At 34.2% G+C, this 24,396-nt stretch overlaps 1 protein-coding gene across 1 annotated transcript; it reads right to left on the minus strand.

Moving 5' to 3' along the window:
* Positions 1 to 5,001: 5,001 nt before the first annotated feature.
* On the minus strand, positions 5,002 to 22,208 carry temp (protein prenyltransferase alpha subunit repeat-containing protein tempura). The gene is made up of 3 exons (XM_081733639.1): positions 22,004 to 22,208; positions 10,370 to 10,527; positions 5,002 to 6,299 (listed from the first exon to the last, which is right to left on the minus strand). Exons 1-3 carry the CDS (start codon positions 22,078 to 22,080, stop codon positions 5,242 to 5,244), a joined length of 1,293 nt encoding a protein of 430 aa, XP_081589765.1. The 5' UTR covers positions 22,081 to 22,208; the 3' UTR covers positions 5,002 to 5,241.
* Between the last annotated feature and the right edge of the window lie 2,188 nt (positions 22,209 to 24,396).

Here is a 24,396-nt window from a genome sequence, read left to right on the forward strand (position 1 = left end):
CTCGTAATAGTTAACGCTCCGTTCAACGTTGTGTGTGTTTGTGTGGTTCATAATGTTTGTCTTGTGTTATGCTTCTTGTATGGTCTTGTTAAGAGTAGGTGATGAATTTGAATATTTCACGTTTTTGAGTACTCTTAATGAAGAAATTGGGAAATAGGGCAGAACTGGTTCCACTTACTCAGGTTTTCTTTTTTTTCTTTTTACATCTGCTAAGTCTCAGGAGGAAGCTCAAAAAGAAGTAAAGAAAAAACAAAAGAACAAACAAAAAGAGAGGTGATGGAGAAATTGACAAAGGGAAAAAGAGGGGCATGATGAGATTTTGGTCACTTTTTGTGTGCTTTTGGCCATTTTTGGTCACTTTTCCACTATTTACAAGAGAGAAGACCACTATGTGCCTTGGGATTATTAAAATTAGGGCATATTAAAGAAGACAAAACAAAGATACAACATATTTGTAAAATGAAAATGATCAGAAATGGCTGGATTTCTGGAAAACAACTAAATCAATGAATAATACTCTTATGAAAGGTATTTAGAGCCAATAACGTAGCCAAGAAGGGGCAGGAACGAGATTAAGAGATCAAATAATATTAGAACAATTAATGTTAACAACAGGGTTAGAATATTAAATTAAATTAAATTGGAACCATGTACAGTATTAATTACTAAACGAATGTGATTTCAGCGTGGGACGAGGGAATTTTTTTCCCCAATTAATATTTAAAAAAAAAAATCACCCACTAAAACTTGCTGGGGTGAATAATAGCAGAATTTTGCGAAATAATTAAATTACAATAATTCGTATGTAATCAATTCAATGTAATTACTAGGTAAAATAGTGGAGGTTAATTCCTAATACAGTGAAACCTCTCTTAACGGGCATCTCTCAATAGTGTACATCTTCGTAAGAGAACAAACTTTCTTATTTTTCCGTGTCATAAATATGTGTGATGTGGTGTTATGAGAGAGAACCCTTCCTTTTAGGGACACCTCTCATTTACGGACAAATAATCGGTTCCACCGATGTCCGTTTTGAGAGGTTTCACTGTATTACTTAGTTTAATAGTAATACTAAATGCTCAAATGTGTAAACTAACTATATTGAACCTACCACTGCAAAGAATTGATATTATTATTATTATTATTATTATTATTATTAGTAGTAGTAGTAGTAGTAGTAGTAGTGGTATTAATAATAATAATAATAATAATAGTAATAATAATAATAATAATAATAATAATGCAATAGTTGCGTAACTAAATATACTGTTTTCTTGTTTGTTTAAAAATTGTATCACTATTCTGAGAGCACCCCCCCTTTTATTTTGAACACCCCCCTAAGTAAAAATTTCTGGCATACTTACTGTCTGCCGCGATTGTAATTCTTCGTTGGCGTCAATCGCGGCAGAGATTCGTGAGCTAAGCTCTAAGCGTCCCGAGAATTATTTTCGGGCCGCCGGGATGCAATCTCGATTCGGTGACGGTCCCAGATTTTCCGGGACGTATGGCAACCCTAGATATATGTAAGTAAATTATTAAATTCTGTTACTTGCAACAGATGCCAATAGCAATTACCTCGACATATTTCGTTCATGAAGTCAATCCGTTAATATCGTAGGGGATAACGGCTACCTTATTGGCGACCATCTATAGCCCATTCCCATAACATAAGCAATTTTTATTTTTTTTTCTTTTGCAATAGATAGCTACAGTGATTATCTACACCAAATTTGTTAGTAGTCAATCTATTAAAGTATAACGGTGGATGGATATCTATAGCCCATATCCCATGCATGTAAGTGACTGTTTTTTGCAAGATACTTAGAACAATTATCTCCCAGAGTTCGTTAATGGAACCGATTCGTTAACATCTCAACCGTTAACATCTAACCGTCACCGGTGACTTAACGGTGGTTATTGATGTCCCATACATACATTTCGCGTGATTCTCTCTACTATCTTTACCAGAGTTTACTGAAAATAAACGTCTTACTTAATCTCCTAAATTTGTATTTGAATTTAAGCAAAAACATGAAGCTGTAATTTTAATACACCTAGACAAATATATCGAGCTAAAGTTTGTGCAAGAGTGAGAATAATTACGAGATTCAAAAAGGGATTTTTTTTTTCTTAATAGTGAACTTGTTGGTGCTGAGAACAAGCCACGAATTTTTAATTTTTTGTATTGCATAGTACAGTTTGAAACTTGCTTAAAATAATGGTATTTGACTAGCTCTCTAAAACTGCTGAAGAAAACAAAAGGCCTTACCAAAACTATTTAGCATTAATAAACATCAAGACGTATTAAAAGTAAGTATACTGAATTGCTCGAAAATATTTTATTTCGCGTTAATTTTGTGCAGTAACCTAAAATCACATGTTACTGCCATACTGTGTAAAAACTAAAAGCAAATCAAATGGACTCTTAGAATTAAATTATTTTAAATTTTTCATTAATTCAGATACACAACATTTCATTATGTGTACATTCTCAGACGAACTTGTGTAAGAAATTAACCAACACAAGTAAGATTACTATTCCTTTCTTTCCACATCATATTTCTTTCCGGATTGCAAGTTTCTCAGTTGAATGAACGTTAGTGTCAATGCCCGCTTTTAACAAAATCTCAGGAGAAACGTTTCTAGTGGTAGTCGTGATGTTTTCCACAAGTGTAACATTGAAGAGAACAACAGCAAACGCAACTGCAGACAACTAGCTCCAGGCACTCGAATCACAGACAACGAGATTCAACGCCGCAGAACCAATCCACGAAGAGTGTCTACATCATCATCCAGTGATGAAGAACAACCCACCTTGGAGTTCCATTCATCGCTCCTGGCAGTTTTAATGGGATTTTGGTTCAGAAGTCAATTTCATTTGGTTCCTTCAATTTCCAGTCAGAAAGTGAGAGAATGTAGACAGTAATCTATTCATCATTCTAGATGACGACGACATCAACGGAGACCAGAAACAAATAGGATAGTGCTAATTCATATTCTTTTATTGATGTTTCCTTTCTTCTCTCTTTACCTTGTACAGCCCGTAGAAAAGAAAAAAAAAAGAAAAAAAAAAACCTGCAATATGAGCATGTAAGTTTATTGTGAAACGACGAAGTCTTTTGCTCCAAAATAAGTGTGCAGGGGAGGACGCCGAGGTTTCTCCTGGCGTGATTCCTATCACTTAGATGTTATGTTGATTCCCTGGGCTGTTAGCCGTAGTTTCATAATAAACTTACATGCTCATGTTGCAGGTTTGCTGCGGACTGTACCTAAGCTAGCCTTAATTCTATCAATTTGAGAATTTGAGCAGTTGAGTTTTATTCATGTTTAAATATAACCTTTTCTTATGTATCGTGTAACTCATCAGTTTTCATCCCCACTTACATCCCTTTATCTGAGATTTTCCGGAGATTGAGTAATGAGTTAGAACCTAATATCTGAGCTATTAGGACTAATGGTCGCACCGGCACTGTATTTATAAATGTTGACTCCTATGATATAAATGTGCCCACCATTTCAGGTGGGGAGAAGTAAACAACAAACAATTGTGGTTTTAAACTTCTCCCCTTAAGCAAGCATCATAGAAAAAATATTACAAATTCTTGAAGTGGTCAGGTAACCCACCAGATCCATATATCTGCTCAACAATTGCAGAAAGACAATATTCATAATTTAATAATACATCCTTCTCAACATATTTAACAGTAGTATCAAGTAACACCAACCATTTTAAAACGAAAAGTTACTATTTTGATTTTATTAATTTACCATATCTGAAATTCAACCTCTTGTGAAAAGCAGACTTACGGCATTTTAATGGTAATGGATATTAATCATCAGTTACAACATTTTCCCATGATAATGTTCCAAATTTTATACATAAAGATAATTTTTCCTTTCAACTTAAGTGACCAGTCACCTCTGGAAAGGTGCATTGTCTTAGTTCTTAATTTTCCATTAAGTCTATTCTTTATGTTGTACAGGGTTCTTACGAAATAATTTTTATCTTTTCCCCTCCTGATTTCCAGGTGCCAGACCAATCATTTTCCCTGACCTGTGACATTTAATAAGATAAAGGTCGACTATGAGGAACGCCGATAAGGGCTGAATAAAGGCTCGGTTAATAACAGTGGACAAGGAAACACGTAAACAAAACAACTGCTATTTGATCTATTAAATAAATTTTACAAGACATCTTTAAGTTGATACATATCAATGAATATTTTTTTTAACGGAATTGCTCATCCTTCTCCCCAACGAGCAGCTTTAGATTTTCAGAAAAGTTTCAAGATACTGCTTCTGTCAATTTAAAAAAAAAAAAAAAAAAAAAAAAAAAAAAGTAGTAAATAAATACCTTAATGAAATATTTATATTTTTCTCCAAATTCCATTAAATCGGATATTGAAAATGTGTTTTACTTTCGTATATGCCAGTACTTAAAGGTATGATATAATAAAGATTTGAGGGAGAGGATATTACAGCTGCCCATGCCAATTCTCTAACTTTCGGTTTTATTTTTTAATTTTGTTCAGTTTTTAAAAGTATTTATGTTAAATGTTAACACGTAAAAACAAAGGTGAACGAAATTAAGTATCAGTAATAACTAAGGAGCACCATTGCATTGAAGCCAATGTTTACCTGCTTATTTTCAAATTAGAGAAATTTTCAAAATTTATAGCGCACAAAACACTAAAACGTACTTGCATTTACTGCTTCAGACTTCCTTTATTTCCTTCACTGGGCTTCCATGTTTGAATTATCGGATTATCTCAACAAATAGCAGAGAAAAAAACTAATTTCCTAAACAAAATCCCTGATTTTCATTGATTTCCAGTATAAATACAATCTTCCCTGACATTGCCATATCATTTCCAGGATTTCCAGACTTGTAAGAAGCCTGTTTGTATGCTCAGAATTCCTTTTACGTAAGAACTTAAATGCAATTTTGATTACCTTTCCTTTTTAATTTTTTTATGATGGCAAGGATACAATTAAAAAAGATTGTATTTTAATTAATAAGTTTTTAATGTAATGTACAATATATTAACATCTCATCACAATACAGTTGATCTCTTTCCTACGAAAGAGAAAACAAATCCACTTGTATCACAACACACAGTAGAGTATATCACAACAACCCTGTACAATACAATGTGATTTAGGACAAAAACAATTACAGTTTCAGATACAAGGATGATCAAATACTGGAATATCAATGTTACACTACCAAACCTACACATTTCATCTTGAGCTACTTAACTGGAGTCCAAGGACATAGGAAAGCCATTTTTGATGTTGGTGAGCAAATCTACTTTGATGAATATCAACCGGTCTAATGCAACTCGATAGGAGTTGTTCTTCGTAGATTTTAATGGCTCTTTGAAGAATATGGCCTAATTCTTGGTTGCCCTCGACATCCATATATTGCCATAACTGTTTCCCAATTCCATCCAATAACGGCAGACTTTTACCTTTTGTTTCTGAGCCAGTGTGTTCAAGAAGTTCTTTCAATGTGGTGAGCAAATAACGTCGATGGCACCAGAGTGCCTCGTGCCCTGTATACAAGAGAATGAGTTCTGAATTCAACAAGAGGTCAGAGACAACAAAACCTAAAGCCCTAAACAACGAAACCCACTCACTATTGCTATTCTCAGAACAAATATCATCACTCTCTCTTGTGCAAAACATTTCGATGGAAGGTCCATCGCACGAGGTAAGTTTCAGGAACTTTTCTAAGATTCTCAGACTTTCATTTACAGGAGGAGAACAACTCACTGACGATGAGGAAGCAACTTCAAGGGTTATGATTTGACGCAGGAGGAACTGCCGGTATTGCATTCCACTGTGATCAGAAACGTGATTAGCAGTCCACTGCTCAGACGCTTTCCACTCAAGCAAATACTCACGAAGAGGTTCTTTTGACTGCAGCGCCAAATTCTGCATTGTCCATATTCTGTGATTCCAAGCATGGTAGTTATTGGCGTAACGAGATGCTGCAAATTCAGTTACCCGCAATTCATTTACAAGAAGACCACGTCGATCTAACTCGTCGTCAATACCATAATCCCCGAAGCTTTTATTCGGAGGAGACACTAGGAGTCTGTTGATGATCCATTTTCGATGGCTAAAAGCCTCAACACACTTTGGTTTCCTTGAAAGCACAACTGCTGTGAAGTGCAGATCCACTTTGGAATCCAATCGCCCCGACTGAATATATTCCTTTCTCATGTTCCAAAATGTTGGCACGTCAGGATTGAGCAACAATGCCCCTTGTAGCAACCGCAATACTACAGCAGGATCTACAATGATATACAAAATTTGTACAATATAAGCAAATATATATCAATGTGCTGATAAATTATATAAAAAAATACACAACTCAAAAGTACTAATAACTTACAGATACATAAGAACCTATCCGGTTTGCCATAAAGACTAGTTTGTGTCATATGATCAGGTCAAAAGTCACGTTGCGTGCTAAATCACTCTAGATATTTCAAAACCCGATGTTTCAAGCACGTAACTTCCGCGTGGGGCGCCCTAGGCAGTTCCAAGAAGACGCATATACTTTATCATTATTATTGATTTTACTCAAACAATTTGAGTTGAGTTGATTTTGAGTTTAACGTCCCGTTCAGCAGCGAGGCTATATGAGACGTGGACCTACTGATTAACGTGGAATCCGAACCACATGAGCTCCCGCCGGGAATCGAACCCGGGACTCCCACGCCAAAGGCGCGTACGCTAACCGCTTAGCCACGGAGGAGCTCTCAAACAATTTGACTTTTGATAATGTTCTATCTATATTTACTTTACGTGCTATACATCGTTTTTAAGCTTTTTATTATGTCTTTGCAATATGTTTTCAATTAGCCATCTCCTCATTATAGTTTTTGAGATATGTGAACGACTTCATTTTTTCATAGATTTTCTACTGACATTAATGTCAATGTTTCATGATTTTTTACTATGTTCCACCCATTTTAGGACAATTTGCTTTTGGAATATAGACAGTACATAGCCTCTTCTACTTTTGAGCTCAATTTCAGCTATCTCCCCAAAGTCTGTTCACATCATTGCAACCGGACAGGCCTTTTACTTTTTAAAAGTATATTCTTATAGGGATGTCGAGGAATTCTCATTCAAACAAATGAGGTTTGTGCAAATATCGATTATTATTTAATATAACGAAATACTATAAATTCAGACTTTCTGTCTATTCCTTACTGTAATATATGCGAGTGTAACACTCAAAAGATAGAAATATACACTTTTCGACGACACTGAACGCAATATAAAATTATTACTAAAGAACATTCCACGTTTTGAAACTGTTTAAACTATAATGTTTTCCCGTTTGAAGATAAATTGTAATGTAATTAAATGTTGCAGTGAACCATTAATGTATATTCGCTATGTAGATATCTACTTTAAAAAAAATAATCAGAAAATATGTTTCATACGCTAAATTCTGTTTATCTATGCATTAGAACTGGAACTAGAAAAATAACAATAACATCAACTGTCTTGATTTACATATACACATATCAACGGCGACGACTTTCCAAAATTTATGTGGGTGCATATCAATGACACGACGTGTTAGCCTATATGTTTTCAGGGAATTCTCAATATTCGATTATGAACACTGTCATATAAAGAGATGTGCTGTGAAAGTAAAATACGTACGTATACCGTTACTATAAGTTGGGGCCGCCCTATCTCAGTCGGTAACACGGCTGACTTAAACGCGAGAAAAATGGGTTCAAATCCGGCTCGAACTAAAATTCTTGTGGGTGCCGGAGCCCTGGGGCACCCACGTAGTCGGCGCGCATGATACATATGATAATACGGGTTCACACGAATAATGTAACTGACATTCAGTTTAACTATTTTTCCTCCGTATACTCAAACAAAATATATGGAAAATTTCTTTAGAAAGGATACAGTTATTTACAAAAATTAGCAAGAACAAAAGGAAAAAGGTATTTCCCACAGCCTGATTTTCGGTAGCTGGTGTGCTACCTTCTTCCGAGTTTACGTTAGGATTGCGTTTAAAAATTCAAGTAAATAATAGGTTAAGAAACGCAGACAATTGTTTAGCTTATTTAATTTAAATAACACATCGTTCAACAAGTCACGGGACTAAGTAATAAAACAACGTTTGACTTCCGTATGCAGACGGCCCTTGGTCAGATCTTCGGTAAGTCCAGACTTCTTCAGTGACAAGTTGGTTTTCGTCACAACAGTTTATGTCGGATCTTTGGTTAGTTTCTTTGTAGGTTAAGTCGTCTAGTAGGTTACATATGTTCTCCTTATAAGCTTGCATAGGTAGTAGGACGATGGCACTACCCTTGTCAGTTGACAGTACTGTTATGTCTGAATTATCACGAACCGATTTAAGGGCTCGCGTTCTGCTTTGGTTATGTGGGACTTTGGTAGATTGGTCCTAGAAAGGGCTTGTTTGGCTTCCACTCGTATCTCGTCACTCACATCCGGAAGCTGATGGCTGACAGCTCGTTCAATTCAGGTTATGATCTCGTCGATGGGGATATACTTTGGTGTGGTGCCAAGTTGAGTTCTTTCTTAAGAACGGTGGTGCTGGCATCGTCCAATTGTTTATTTGTTAGGTCAATGATATGCTTGTTTACACTGGACCTAGGTACTTTAGCTTTCTTGGTCTCCAGATGTGAGAACTTCTTTCCTTGGTTGGAAGATAGTTTATATCAGAATGGTTTCCCATTCCCGAGATATTCCTTTTCAAGAAAGAAAGAAAGAAAGAAAGAAAAAAAAAAGCGTTCAAATCACAACAGCCTATCAGGAGGCAAGGCGTTTCCCTCAGCTAATCACAGGCTTCTATTCAAAGCTCCGCCTCTAGTCACTATATATATATATACACGTTCTCTTCATAACAATCCCTGAAGATGAATGTAATGTCTGCATTCGAAACGTCGAACGTCAATATACTCTTTTCATCTGGTTGAAAGTCCGAGAAACTTACTAGAATCATTTAGAGCGCACTGCTTCTCCTATTTGGAAATATGGCTACATTTACAAACTTCATATAAGGATACAATCTTTAAGTTTATTTCCTATAACAATGCTGTTCCAGAAAGAAAATGTTGAAAGTGAAATTTGGGTTGTTTACTCACAATTAAGCACGGTAGGGTAGTTTACTTATGCAATCTATAGGATGCATATATTTAATATTGCCATTACCCACGAAAACATGGTTGGGTCATTCCACGTCAAAGGGACCAATTCTAAAAATGTTCCCAGCTCGATCGTTTCCAAAATTAATGAAATTTGATGGGAAGATTCTATGTTGTCTTTTATGATTATGTGCCAAAGTCGCTTGAATATCTGCTTTGGTTGTATTGATATGGCCTTTCAATGAGAGGCCACTCGCTTCACTCCGTGTGCGAAGGTACAAAGGTGCAAAGATTGTCCAATGTTTTTCAACGTTATATTAAACAATCTTTGTGCAATTCAGACACTCTAAACTAAACACATATGAACTATGTTATGAATGCACCAATTCAATCAAAACTTGGGATTCCTTGATTCCCATCTATGATGTCGATGTGTGGACTACATTCAGTTGTCACTGTCAAACTAGATCCAAAGATATGCACTTGCAAAGTTGATCAAAATCTCGTAGATGCAAATTTTTGGGTATTTTTTGAGAGGCAATATTTCAACTGTACCCCCTGCAATCTTATCTTTCTTACCATCACTAAAAAGAGAGTGTTGCAAGCTTTAGAAGATACATAGTTTAATTTTAGAACTTTTTCTCTTAATAAATACAAATACCTCTCTGAAAGTTTGGGAAGCCATCATCGACAAAATGTTGGAACATTATAGCATGTTCTAACTATTCCGGAAAAATGTTGAATGTGCTAGAACATTCTACAATATTCTAGCGCATTCTTTAATTTCAAGAAGAATGTGTTCTTCCTACTGTTTATTTTCAGTAGTTTAAGACTAGAAAAAAAAATAATAAAATAAAATAAATTAGAACATTTTAGAAAACTTGAAATATGTTAGAACGTGCTTCAATGTTCATAAAGCAAGCTGGAAACATAAATAAATGTTGTGACTTTACAACTAGCTGCGCTACTAGCCCCATTCGCTAAGTTCTTGTAATAATATAATGGGATGGATGGATATATGGGTGAGTGGGTAGGGTTGGCGGTAAAGCTTGTTAAATATTGCTCTGCCTTAGAACGTAGTGGAGCGGCAGCTGTTAGTTATTAGGAATTAGCGTGAGCCACAGACAGAATATTTTTACTATAAATAGATGGATCCCAATGGCTTTGTAATGTACTGAGGCCTTCCATAATGAACATGTAAAATATACACAGCTTACCTTCTCTACGCCGATGGTGCCGAATATCTAAGAGGCGATGATAAGCATAATAATATACGTGTCGCACACACCAAGATTCAAGTCCCATTGAATGGCTTGCATGGATCAACGGTGATTTATTCTGATTATCTGCTACAGGAATAATATCAAATTCCCTCCTGGAAGACAAAACAAATTATAATGCAACACAGGATGGTCACAAATCTATTATAATATTATATTTAGTACCAAAGAGATGTTTGTCACTAGATTTACCATTCTGTGAGTTATTAATAGTTACAACCACATTGTATTTTTCTCAATATAACATATATCACAACATTCCTACGACCTGACAAGCACAATACTTATAAATTCGAAAGGAACTCATTCTCATTTTATTCTGTGGCGGTGGTCAGGCAGGTTGATCAGAAGACACTTCTCTTCTTAAATTTGATACTCAAAATTTTATTATTACTCATCCGATGTTTTTAAAATAGAAGTATTCTACTGAGCAAATAATGACGTCAGAAGAATATAAACAAAAGTTATTCACTGTAAATCAGTCTGTTGATGTTTCCAGAATAATATGAGGACGAAACATAGCTTAAAATAAATGTAACTACCCATTTAGGTTAAAAAAAATCAAAATATTATGGTCTTAAATATTTCAAAAACTTAACATGGAGATAATACAATAAAAGACAAATTCTGACCAAAGCATATATTAACTAATAAATAATTATTAACTAATAAGCATATATTATGTATAAAAATGATAAACATTGATGATGAGAAGAGAAGACATAGAGCAGTTTCATAGTTTACTGGTGCAGAATAGATATAGTAAGGATAGATTGAGAATAAAAGAATAGCAAGAAAGAAGAGGAAAGAAAGCAGAAGGAAGGGAGAGAAGACACAGAAGAAAAGAAAAGATGTTTCGGAATAGAGAGCATAGGGAAAAAAACGGAAGTCTTAAAGAACTTATTGAAAAGAAAGAGGAGAAATAACATACAGAAGAGGAAGTAGAAGAATGTTCGATGCATTGAAAAGGAGGAAGAAGAAGGTAACAAAGATACAACTAAGTGATGAAGGGGTTGTATATAGAATTAAATGCAAAGAATGTGCTATGAGTTATATAGAGAAACAGGAAAGAGGTTAGAAGAAAGGGTTAAACAGCACAAGGATGACGTTAGATTGAAGAGAGATAGTAATGCTATATATAAACATGCAGGGTTGGCTGGTTTAAACAGCTTAAAAAAAAAAAAAAGGTTTAAACCAACACACGAAAAATGTTCGTAAAAGTGTAAGTGTCTGTAAAATCTTGATGAACACAATTTGTGGGTTATCACGTTTAACTCCCGTATATTATTCATATTAGATTCATACCTAAATTTCCCATTCATTACTCAGGGATTATACTACAAAAGCAACTTTTTTTTCAGTTTATGACTGTTTCTTTTGTGATTTTGTTTTAGTTTGTTATTATTGTTATGCAATTGCAATCAAAGAAAAATTCTAAATATTGTTTTGTTTTAATAATGTTTACTGTTGATAAAATACATCGAAATGGCGTACATTTTTGGTGGTGGTGGTGGGGGGGGGTCATAGAAACCCCACGAGAGGCATTTATTGTAATCAGAACTATCTTTGGTATCTCTTTATGTATAAATGGGTCAGAGCCAAAGTGGACTCAAATAATTCGTATCTTTATTCACTTTTCTTACTTATATGCAAATTAAGTCGTGCATTTCTTTAACCTGAACTAAATTAGTCTTTTTGTACTCTGCACTACTGTAAAATTGTCCATACGTAATTCTGTATAATGGTTTCAGGAAAGAGGTTAGAAGAAAGGGTTAAACAGCACAAGGATGACGTTAGATTGAAGAGAGATAGTAATGCTATATATAAACATGCAGGGTTGGCTGGTTTAAACCAGCTTTTTTAAAAAAAAAAAAAAAAAAAAAAAAAAAAAAAAAAAAAAAAAAAAAAAAAAAAAACAGGTTTAAACCAACACACGAAAAATGTTCGTAAAAGTGTAAGTGTCTGTAAAATCTTGATGAACACAATTTGTGGGTTATTACGTTTAACTCCCGTATATTATTCATATTAGATTCATACCTAAATTTCCCATTCATTACTCAGGAAATATACTACAAAAGCAACTTTTTTTTTTCAGTTTATGACTGTTTCTTTTGTGATTTTGTTTTAGTTTGTTATTATTGTTATGCAATTGCAATCAAAGAAAAATTCTAAATATTGTTTTGTTTTAATAATGTTTACTGTTGATAAAATACATCGAAATGGCGTACATTTTTGGTGGTGGTGGTGGTGGTGGTGGGGTCATAGAAACCCCACGAGAGGCATTTATTGTAATCAGAACTATCTTTGGTATCTCTTTATGTATAAATGGGTCAGAGCCAAAGTGGACTCAAATAATTCTATCTTTATTCACTTTTCTTACTTATATGCAAATTAAGTCGTGCATTTCTTTAACCTGAACTAAATTAGTCTTTTTGTACTCTGCACTACTGTAAAATTGTCCATACGTAATTCTGTATAATGGTTTCACTTGTACAACTGTTTATCTTTTTGTTCTTCTGAAATGACTCTTGACAATTATATATATATATATATATATATATATATATATATATATATATATATATATATATATATATATATATATATATATATATATATATATTATAAGGAGTCCTTTGTGAGTGATTCGGCACACGTGTCGCATTTGTGGCTAATTAGTCACGGCTTCGAATTCAAATGGAGGACAATTTCTCTCTGATGTAAGCCGAGTAGTTGTTTTGATTCCGCTTTAAGCTTATGTAACCCCTTTTATAATAACACCAATTCGAAACAAACTTATTTCTGTCCATATGTGATGTAAATACATAGAGCAAATAATTTAAACAAAAAAAAAAAAAAAAAAAAAACCTGGTTTAAACCAAAAAACCGGCTTTTGGGTTTTTTTCAATAAAAAACATGGTTTTTGCCAACCTTGTAAACATGTGAAGGAGACAGAATATGAAGTAGACTGGAAAGGCACAGAGGAGCTGGAAAGGGAGAAAAGTGTAGTAAGAAAATGGAAAGAGGTAGAATGGATACGAAAGGAAGAAAGAAAGGAACTTATGAACTGGAATAGTGGACTAAATATACATGATGTATGGAGGAAGATATTGGATAAAGTAGAGAAGAAAGAAGAGTTAAAAACAGATGTACTGAATAGCAGGTAGTCAATTAAAAGTTATGTTTCTAAAAAGTGAAAGTTACTCACTTAGAATACACAGGTGTGTCAATTAAAAGTTTAGTTTTCCAATGAAAGTTGAATCATTAAAAGTTGCATATGTAATTAATTAAAAATTGCTTAAAAATAAAAGACGAAGCTGATTGGTTCATAGATTTGACCTGCTCTCTCATTTTAAGTATATAAGCTGTAATCTTAGAAATTATATTTCATAATGTGTCTGATGAAGACAAAGTTAATTTGCCGAAACTGTAACCCTACTATTTATTAGACAATATATGCTTTGGTCAGAATTTGTCTTTTATTGTATACAAGAATTCCAAAGCTAAAATGATTGGTATTCAGATGGAGGTAATACATAGAAACAGCGTGTGACATAGTCCTTATCAATTTAGGAAGGGAGATACTCCGTACGTTATTGAATTTAACGGATGTTAAAATTCAGGAAAAAGTAAGAAACACGTATTTTTTATTTTGTTAAAAAAAGACAAAAGAAAAGAAATTCTGGCCAACGATACACGTCGCCAAAGATTTTCTGCACAATATTAAAGAACTCTATCTCTGAAATGGTTCAAGAAATTTTGTTGCCTTTTTTGTTTCATTTGAATGATGATAAATTACTGATTGAATTGATACTGTCCGTTTCGAAATGTGTATTCACGTTCTCATGCTATTGCCTTCTAGCTTTCGGAATGTTTTTCTAAAACAAAATCATTCTCTCTCTCTCTCTCTCACTCACTCACTCACCCCCCCCCCCCCCCGCACACACACACACCCATATATATATATATATATTGAAAAATTATTTTTTTCCAATGTTGAACAGAACTGTCAGAGTTACATTCCTCGAAAAGGACAGCTTTCACTTCTGAGTTTAACAATTTTTATAAACAATGATCATAACTTTCGTGGCTCGTCTTAATTGCATTTTTTAAAATTTTTTCCCCCTTAGAAACACCAATTTCGAAAATTCTGAGAACTTTACAGAGGATGTATACCTAAGGGTACTACATATCTTGAAAAGGAAACAAGTCGTTTCGGTTCCGGAATTTTTCATAATGGTTTTGTAAATAAATAAATAAATAAATAAATAAAAAACATCTCGGACCTATATGATGAATTGGTCCGATTTCTCAATGTAATGGAATAAAAACAATAAAATAACCGCCCATAGCACGTGTGGTCAATTGTAACATCAAAGCACGCGCGCGGAGTCTCACTCGCAATATTTATTTATAGGTCTACATCTTAATTTTAATGTGTATTTTGTTTTGAAACGATATTAAACTGTTTCATATTTTCTTTGCAACGTTTTTGATAATTGCGCATGTATATTTTGCAGCACAAACTCTTTTAACAGTTCTAAGAAAACTAAAATTCCTCTATCCGCGGTGTGACTCCGCGGCGCGTGCGACGGCGGGTTAAACAAAGTAGTGAAATGCTTTTGTTCTTTTGGATTTTCTTTACAAGAATCTCCCAAATCATGAAAGGTATTCTGGAATAATGTGAAACTATCCAGATAATTCCAGAATGTAGCAGGACTTTTTAGAACCTTCTGGAACCATCCAGACAATTATGTATGTTTGGCCTAGCATATAAAAAGGAAGGACACATGAATTCACAGTTCAGCTGTCAATAAGCGAACAAAGAGAACAGTTCACCAAATTTGTGATCCAACAGTATCTGTAAGCTTTTGTGAGGATTCTGCTGATCGATTCAGTTGTAGAGTGTTTTCTGAAACGTACTGGGTATGAAATATCTTCTAACTAGGGTCACAGAAGAATGAAGAATAGTGATTATTTGCAAAAGACTAGCAAAACAGACTTTCCTCAGGTTAGGAATATGTGTGCTCATTTCAAGACTCTGTTCCCAAGTCACGATGTTTCCAGTGATGACTTTTTGCGGTCTCACAACCACCATACAAGCAACTTGCCACATACATCGTACAACATTTAAAACACGAGCGAATCCCAATGTTTAAAGCCATGATTCATAAGGGAAGTGTGTTAACAACTCACTCTCAATCAGGAGTGGCTCTAGGATATTTTATACACTAGGCAAAAAACTTGTCTGAGTCCCCATAAACTCCTTCTTCCCAAAACCCAAACCGAAGTGAACCCCTGACATTTTCATCGCATTACATTGTTATCATTTGTTTAAACATTAAATAAAATAAAACTTACTCTCAATGCCTCTCTCTTGGTATTCAACAAACATAAGTAATCTACAAGCCAATTTTTTAAAACCTTTTTATTGCTGTGGCATTTGGAATGAAATTTTACTAATAAAACCACAGGGCAATGTCGATGTCCATTGTAAATGTAAAACAAAAGATGGTTGTAATTCCTTCTAAAAAGATTCCATAGAAAATGTGATTAGTGACTGCAATGTATCCAAAACTTTAATTTTTGCCTGTTAAGGAAATCAAAAGTTAAGAGGTATACTATAAACTGCTATGTGTTTTGAACAAATTATACGTTAATAACTAGTCTAAACTAGTAATACAAAGTTTTTATTTACATATAAATTTTGATTGGAGTAGTTTTATACAAATTCAACAAATATCATAGAAAAATCAGTTCTGTTTGCACCAGTGTAAAAAAACAACATAAAGTTGGCGATGCTGGGGTAGTACATTTTAATATTTCCATAAGGCTCTCACTCACTGTTTGAAATAAATTGAGCAACAGCATTTATAACCTTAACGGTGCGTTCCTTGCTTTCCTACTTGCAAACTCTCACTAGGACTGTCGGGTCTATTTTTTATTTTATTTATTTATTTCAACAGATACTCAGATATAGCATAACAAGTGCCATTTACACAGGGAAACATAACAAGCAAGAAACAAATATTAACAGCAGGAAAAAATAAAAATAATTGAAAAAAAGATAAAGCAAAGATGAAGTTTCTTCATTCATTTTTAGTTATTTTGAATTTGTGTAATTAATCTGTCAAAAGATGAGTAGCTTAAAAAATGCCCACGTCAGTTGTTATCTGATTATATAAATTTGTGCTTTGTGAAAGAAGGATCTTTGAATAATGGACAGCCTAGAGTGGGAAAGGTGAAAGAGGTGGGTATTTAGTGCTACATGGGTAGGAATGTGAAAGGATAATTCTGAAAGTAGGGCTTCAGACTTCAAGTGTCAGTGACATTTCTGTGAGCATCCGGAATCTGGATATTCAGATAATGCAGGAGATCTTGTTTAGTTATAGAATGAACAGTGGGAACACGGAAACGTACTATGGGCAGATAGATGTTTCCCCGCTCCATATAGATGAGCAGTAATCGATCTTGGGTGATCCCAACTTCCTTTTCTTAAATGTGTAGGGCACTGACGCACATACGTTTTGGCTAATGTTGATAAACTGCACGCAAAAGAATGCCTGCCATTCCGCCCCTAAATGTTTCCGCCCTACGCAGCCGCCTAGGTTGTCTATATGGACGAGCCGGCCCTGCTCTCAACTACAACAAAACACACCGTCTCAAAGTACGTCTTAACTTGGAATCAAAACATTCTCTGTGGAGTGACGAAAACAATTCAAATCAATGAATAAACAAAATTAATCTTTATACTGAATTTCTTTTAACACGAACAAGTTCACAAAAGACACACTAGTAAAAAGTTACTCTCACGAAGTGTAATTCCGTGAACATTTCCACAAATAGGAGGAGCAAGTGAAATAGTAGACATTGATGACAAGATAACAATACATATAAAGAAGCAATTAATTTAGATATTGAAGAAGGCCAATACTAACTAACGACCCTTTTAATTTTTCGTATAAATTTTGCAAAATGTGATGTTCTTGATTAGTATCCGTTTTCAACCATTTATTTAATTTATTTGAGTTTTGCATCCTCTAGGTACGGGAAAGGAAACTTTAAGAAATATATTATAAAAGGACAATATATAAAACCCATGACCTGTGCGGAAATTCGAACCCGCGAGATTGCTCTCGTAATCACCAGCCTAAATGCTTGAGGTCGCTCCAACATGCCAGTCGACAAGGTTTCAACGATGAAAATATATTACTGTATGAGTTTCTTTATACAAAAACAAATATTTTCTTTTCTTTTTTACCTTTGTATAAAATAGACATAGTAAAAGAGTTCAATTCCAAAGTTGGTAGTCCGTTTCTAGCAAAATTTTGAAAATTTACAAGGAAGAAATGGATGATTTGCTCGTTTTTGTGCTTGATAATATTAGGGAAGTACAGATATATCGGTATCAGTATCGGTGATATCGGCCACTTTTGGTGGTATCGGCAAATGAACACCGATATTTACCAATACATTTTCCGAACTATTTTCAATTTGTTTAATATTAACTGTGACACTTATACTTCATCGATTTCTTTATGCATGTGTACGCCTTTGAATTGCACTACTCATACTCCATTGATATTTTTAGTCTCTCGATGCCAAAATACTGGTGAAGAAAAGTTTCTAGGGAGGGCCCATTCCATGGTTGTTATATTACGTCTGGTATTTAATATACGTGGTTTGTTATATTACGTATACATTTTCGTGAGCCGGGGGGGGACCGGGCTCCCATGGTCAGGATGGCAGACCCGTAATTTGAATCCCCAACGAGACAGATGTTTCGATTCAGAAGAAAATGTTATGGAAGAAACCCACAAGATACTCACTTTGTCATTATTTTCTCGTACTTACTGGTTAAAAACAGTTAGTTCGAAAGTTAATAAATAGTTTTATCGTTTTCCACTTCGCTTAAATAATCCTTTTATTTTTTAAGGTATACACAGCAACACCTAGTTCACCACGCTTAATTTTTTAAACATTAAAAATTTGTAACGGTAGTATCAGTTTGCATTATATGTATGCAGAGACGGTGATTCGAGGTGGAAGGAGGGGCCAGTTGCCTTCCCCTCACTTTTTTAAAGTGACCCGTTAATATATACAGTTTCATTTGTAGGTATTACTGGTTCATAGAAAAAATGTTGCCATAATATTTGCCGTGGCGTGATTATGAATTGGTTATTTGTGTTATCGTGGAGTTAAGAAAACTACAGGAATTGCACTGGAATTGCGACGGAAAATGGCACAAAAATTAACCTTTTGGAGCGCAATAATTCCAGCGTACTTTCATTTTTTCTTGCAAGGGCTCGATATATTAGTCAGCCACTTTGAAACTAATTGAGATAACATTTCGCAGAACAAAAAGGTCTTTCGCAAGTTATCCTTTAATTGCACAAAAATCGACAGTTCCTAAAATGTCTTTTTTTCTTTCTAATAGTAAGGAATATTTACTAAAAACAGAGTAATAAGAATCAACTTCTACCTTTTTCATTGTTTTGCCTATAGCATTTATGATATTCCGCAATTGCAAACTTTTGGTGAAAGAAAAAAAGTTTCTTTTTTTACTAGGAGACACAGCAATGCCCTTTACGCTGGCTTTTTTCTTTGAACAGAAAACAAGGAAGAAACAGTTGAGAATGCTCAAAGAATGCCAGAACGAAATTAAAAAGAATTATTTTTTCGAAATCTATATGAAATTGTATGTTAAATGTATTTGATTACATAAATAGATAATACATTTACATATTTGGAACCTGCGTATTAGGAAATCTGTTGAATTAGCTATATTGAGATTTAACTTTTTATCACCGTATATATATTGAAAATGCAAATAGGGTCAGTGACCACCGGCTACCATCTAGCACCAAAATGTTCACCATCCTCTTAAATATTAATCAACACCAATATTATCTCTCTATGACTTACAGTTCCCAAGATATGGCTTCTTAAATCTCCCGAAATTGGAACTTTTTTGGCCAACATCTTGGCAACGGTAGCTCATAAAGAGATGACACCATTGGTGTTGATCAATACCTAAGAGGATTGCGAACATTTTGGTACCAAATAGTGACCAGTGGCCACTGGCCAAATCTCAATTTTCCAGACAGAATTTTAAGATATTCATAAGCAAGGAATCAAATCTCTTCTTAGATCTTCGTTGTTTAAGAGTACAAAGGGCTAGTATCTACTTGCGTTGCTCTTGTCAATTTACTTAATAAAGTATAAAATACGATATATGGTATTTTAACTGAAAAAATTCTATGCTATTAATTATACAACCTTTCGTCAAACAAAGTGTTAGGAATAATCACGAAAACTAACACTGATATACAAATATTCAGATAATGTCTTGCTTCCCCCCCCCCCCCACTTTTAACGTCCAAACGCCGCCACTGTATGTATGTAATAGAGACTAGTAAATGCAATGTAACTTTCAAAGTACATTATCACTCTAAATATCAATCACTGACTCTTAGAATTAAGTTTACACTATAGAATTAAGTTTAAATTTAGAGGAAATATATTTTTTGTGTGGCACCTAATATGAAATCTGCTTTTTGTCTTTGTATGTCAAATTTTGGCCTTATATCTAATATACTCTATTACAATATTGATCATTTCATTATTCTGAAAATTCCTGATAATATATAAGAAATGTCCAAAGGTATCGGTGAAAAAGTGGTATCTGTACATACCTAGATAATATGTAAGGAGAGTGAAAGTTGTGTTTATTATTTATTTTTTTTTTTATAAGTGGTTTTAAACATGGAACTATTTGGTAAGCAGAGGAAACTGCTTGGCGCAAAGTTACAGCATGGTAAATACATTAATGAAGGTGAACCACAGTATAGAAAGAGAAATGAAGTATCTGAAGTCAATTGCAACTCATGGCGCTCAACTACAGAAATGTCCGAGAATTAAGGAATCCACATAACTGCGAAATGTACGTGGCATTACTCGAGTAGCCGGTTCTACCAAATTTTCACACATTTCTTACATTTTCAGTTTAGGTTTGAGCATTGTATTTCTTTTAGCAGAGCATGCACTAAATGAGAAGCTCCCATTATTACTTGCCGACATATTTCAGGACGACTCAGTATCAATACAGTGTGGATGTATGATACAAAAACTATAGCGCTTAACACGAACCAACTTGTAGCCAATAAAAAGCACAAATGGTGGCCAATAAAAAGCACAAATGCTATCTAACCGAGTCAGGACAGGAGCGTCAGCGGTGCTGGATATATGCATAAATGAGGGTAGTGGAAGAACATACCTACACATACTTTATTACTCAAAATTCATTTCAATATACTGTGTACTGACAGTAACCGCTTACATTGACACTCTCATTTCTTCACGAAAAATGTTTCACATCGTATTTTACGCATAAATTTTCTATTTAGTAGAACCGTCTGCTTCAAAAAAATGAAATGAAATGAAATTTTTGGAGTTTCACGTCCCACAGTTATGTCGGCTAAGCTACAGGAGACGGTAATGATGAGAAATGAAAGATAGTGGAATGAAGAAAGTGGGAGGGAACGGGTGTTTGTCCACAAAGTTCACTTGGCAGGAGCAGGATTTTAACCCAGGACCCCAAGCACCAGAGGAACCGTCTGCTTGAGTAAACCCATTTACATTAGTAATATGTTGTGTTGCTTTGGAACAGAAATATGCAAGAAATGAAAACACATCTAGAAAATATCCCTACTGTCTTTAGTAACGTGCAAATATATAATTTAACACGTCAAGTAAATAATTTTATTTGATATACATTGTTTTGTGCTATCCTCGTTCATATGTATACCTACCTTTGGGAAAGGTTCTAGATTACTGGTCCCTCATGTAGGTTAGTAGCTGGGTTGGTTTCTTTCTGTACCAAAGTTTATACATTTAAATTACATAGTATTGCCGAGCGAGCGTTAGCGAGTGAAGGCGGGTTAGAGCCCCGCAAGGCACGTTCTTTTCTGTCTTTATTACTGCTCAATGGGAAGGGGGACCAGTAATCTAGAACCTTGCCCACCTTCGCTAATGAGCGTGCTCCTTTACTTTTTTGGATAGCATTCGTGCTTTTTAATGGCCACCTAGCACAAATTGGTTAGTTTTCTCATAATCCTTCTTATTGCGAACGTAACTGAGGGCCTCCTAAACTGAATCTGAATATAACAAAATAATACTAACAGAAATTAGCGAAATTGTTACATTTTATCGTCCTTCGTATCTTTTGGTTGAAAATCAGGATGACGAACAATTTCGAAATACCTAATTAATTCTAACTTGTCTGCCTTCAATTAAACATGAAACATGCATACACAACCTTAAGTGACATTATTACAAGAAAGAGTGTAATCGAATGTCTCGACATATTAGCCTTGTACTAAATTAAATGCTGCCTCATACTTCTCTATATGAACACTAACTTTTCTTTGTATTTAAATTTACTACCATGTCTTTCTTATTCTGCAAATTTTTAATCATACATATATTATTTAAATGTATAAACGCAGTAATTCACTAAACTACTTCATTGGATATAATTTTCCACCAAGTCGGAAAAAAAAGTATACTAACAAGTGAGGATCTTTTTTGAAGACTGCTTCAATATCTGATAAAATCCTCTCGGCAGCTGGAAAAGACTCGTCTTGCATATTTCTTGCCAATTCTATTCCATTAAATATCCAAAAATTATTAACACGCACTTTCAAAATACACTAGATATGCCTTTTACACGCCTTTCACTGATGAACATAACACTTTCGAAATGTAGCGATCTATACACTAGATCACCTCTTGAAACTCATTTGCCCCAACAGGATAATAAACATGAATATTTGTAGGAATTGATTAAAACATTTTTAAAATGTACTATTTAGAAGGGTTAATGTTTGCCATTTGCACCAATTGAAAGCAAAGCAAAATTAACGTTTTAGTTACCTGTAATCTAACACCATTCCGTAATGGATAATGTAATAGTCACTTAAAATCTACGTTTAACTTTGCGATAATAGACATAGCACTTATAAATGAATTTTGCATGCTATACTTTTCAGTACACTCCGCAATTTTTTCAAAGAATGTTGCAAAATACGGCTATTAGCTTTGGGGGAGGGGCGGAATTTCAACCGACTTTTTCTTTGATATATTCTATTCACATTCGGTTAGGTGAGGTTAATAACATTTAATTCAGACAGTATTGGCGAACGAGTAAAGGCTGGTTAGAGCCCCCGCAGGGCTCGTTGTTTTCTGTCTTCGTTACTGTTGGCCCCCCATTACTAAATAATTACCCAAAATTTAGTACTATAGATACTCAGCTTTAGTAGTCATAATAGCCTAATGAATTTATTATATTGCGCTATAGTTTGCAAATTTTGCAAATAACTATGCTATCATCCGTACCACTCAATACAAGATTATGTGTACCGGAATAAAGGTAAATGTTGTAATTGAATGTAAAAACTGTGAAATTTCATGTAATCATACACATATTTATCAAAAAGGTATGGACTTTATACCGTATAAGACATCACAAACATTGCGATCGTAATGCTACGCAAAACTTACAAAAATCAATAATAATCTAAAAACAAAGATATTTTGTGTTTCGTTGACCCCAAGTGTTATAGGTTGAGGTTTCGAGTGCGAAAGAGAATCCTATTGTAAATATTATAAACCAATAATAACTAAAACACGTTGCAACATGTGAGTGTGTGTTATAAAGTAGCTCAGTGAAGTAAGTCAAGTGAATATAGTTACAACTTTATTAAGCTTCAAGGATGAAATTTCGTTTTTGTGCTCAATCTCATATTGTTTCTCTGATGGGAGCGTGCATAACAAAGGATGTTTTATCATTATTAATACAATGCTTCATCATGAAATCGGGTTTCCAGTCGAATTAAGGCCTCAAAACCATACAATGTTGAACGTTAAACGGAATCGACTTATAACGCTACAAGTTCTGTTCATAAATAATAAATACTGTCAAACATTCAGCAGGAGCTAAGTTATTTATCATTGTTCTCCACAGCAAGCTGAATACAACACTATCAGTGTCACTATAGTATCCATTAAAGCGTCATGATATATGAACTGTGAATTTCTTTGTCTTATATTGTTTGCTTTAAAAATGATTTTTATGCTTTACTTTCCATTGATGATAAATAAACATTTCGTTTGCCCTGGTGGTTTGTCAACTTTTATTCTGATAATATAGCAGTAATACAATATCGCCTTAAAAAGGTTTTCTTTATGTACAGTATGAACGAATATGTAAGAATAAAAGCCCTCCGGAATATCTTAAATACGATGTCTTGAGGAAATTATTAGCAAAATCTTAAACGCATTAGACATTCGAGTTACCCTGCTGTTCATATTTAAATGGTTTGTTGCATTCGATATTGTAAAAGTTGGACTCTTGGGATCTATGTACATTAAAACTAGAACAATTGTATGAAGCTGTGCAGTTCTCAAAGTGTAAAATAATGATCATTAATGTGAAAAAGTTATTTCAGGTTGCCACTTGGGTTGAGATTATATGGGGATCTAAAATCTATTATAAAAAATCATAAACGGACTGCAAGTATACTATTGGATTTCAAATCATATTTCATGTTCTTTTGAAAACTTCAGATAAAATATCGTTATAAGTGTAGTTTATAAGAAAGTTAGTTCAGCATATTTTCTCCAATAATGTGAAATGATCAATATAAATTGTTACATTGTTATAACTCAACAAAATGCCTCATAACTTTACCTATCATTTAAAGTGTTTACATATTTGTTGTCGTTATGTTTCGTATGATTACATAATCATATGTGATTCAAAGACGATAAATATTTTCCATGTTTTATATAAAATATTTCTAGGTCCACCATATTCTCACGATGGCTTTCCCCATTGTTGGTATCTGTTTCTTCACTTCTACCATCTCTTAGTAAGGAAAATCTTCCTTCTTGATTAGGCGCCT

This window comes from Thermobia domestica, chromosome 12 (genome assembly GCF_964235325.1).
Source record: "Thermobia domestica chromosome 12, izTheDome1.hap1.1, whole genome shotgun sequence".
Classification (NCBI taxonomy): domain Eukaryota; kingdom Metazoa; phylum Arthropoda; class Insecta; order Zygentoma; family Lepismatidae; genus Thermobia; species Thermobia domestica.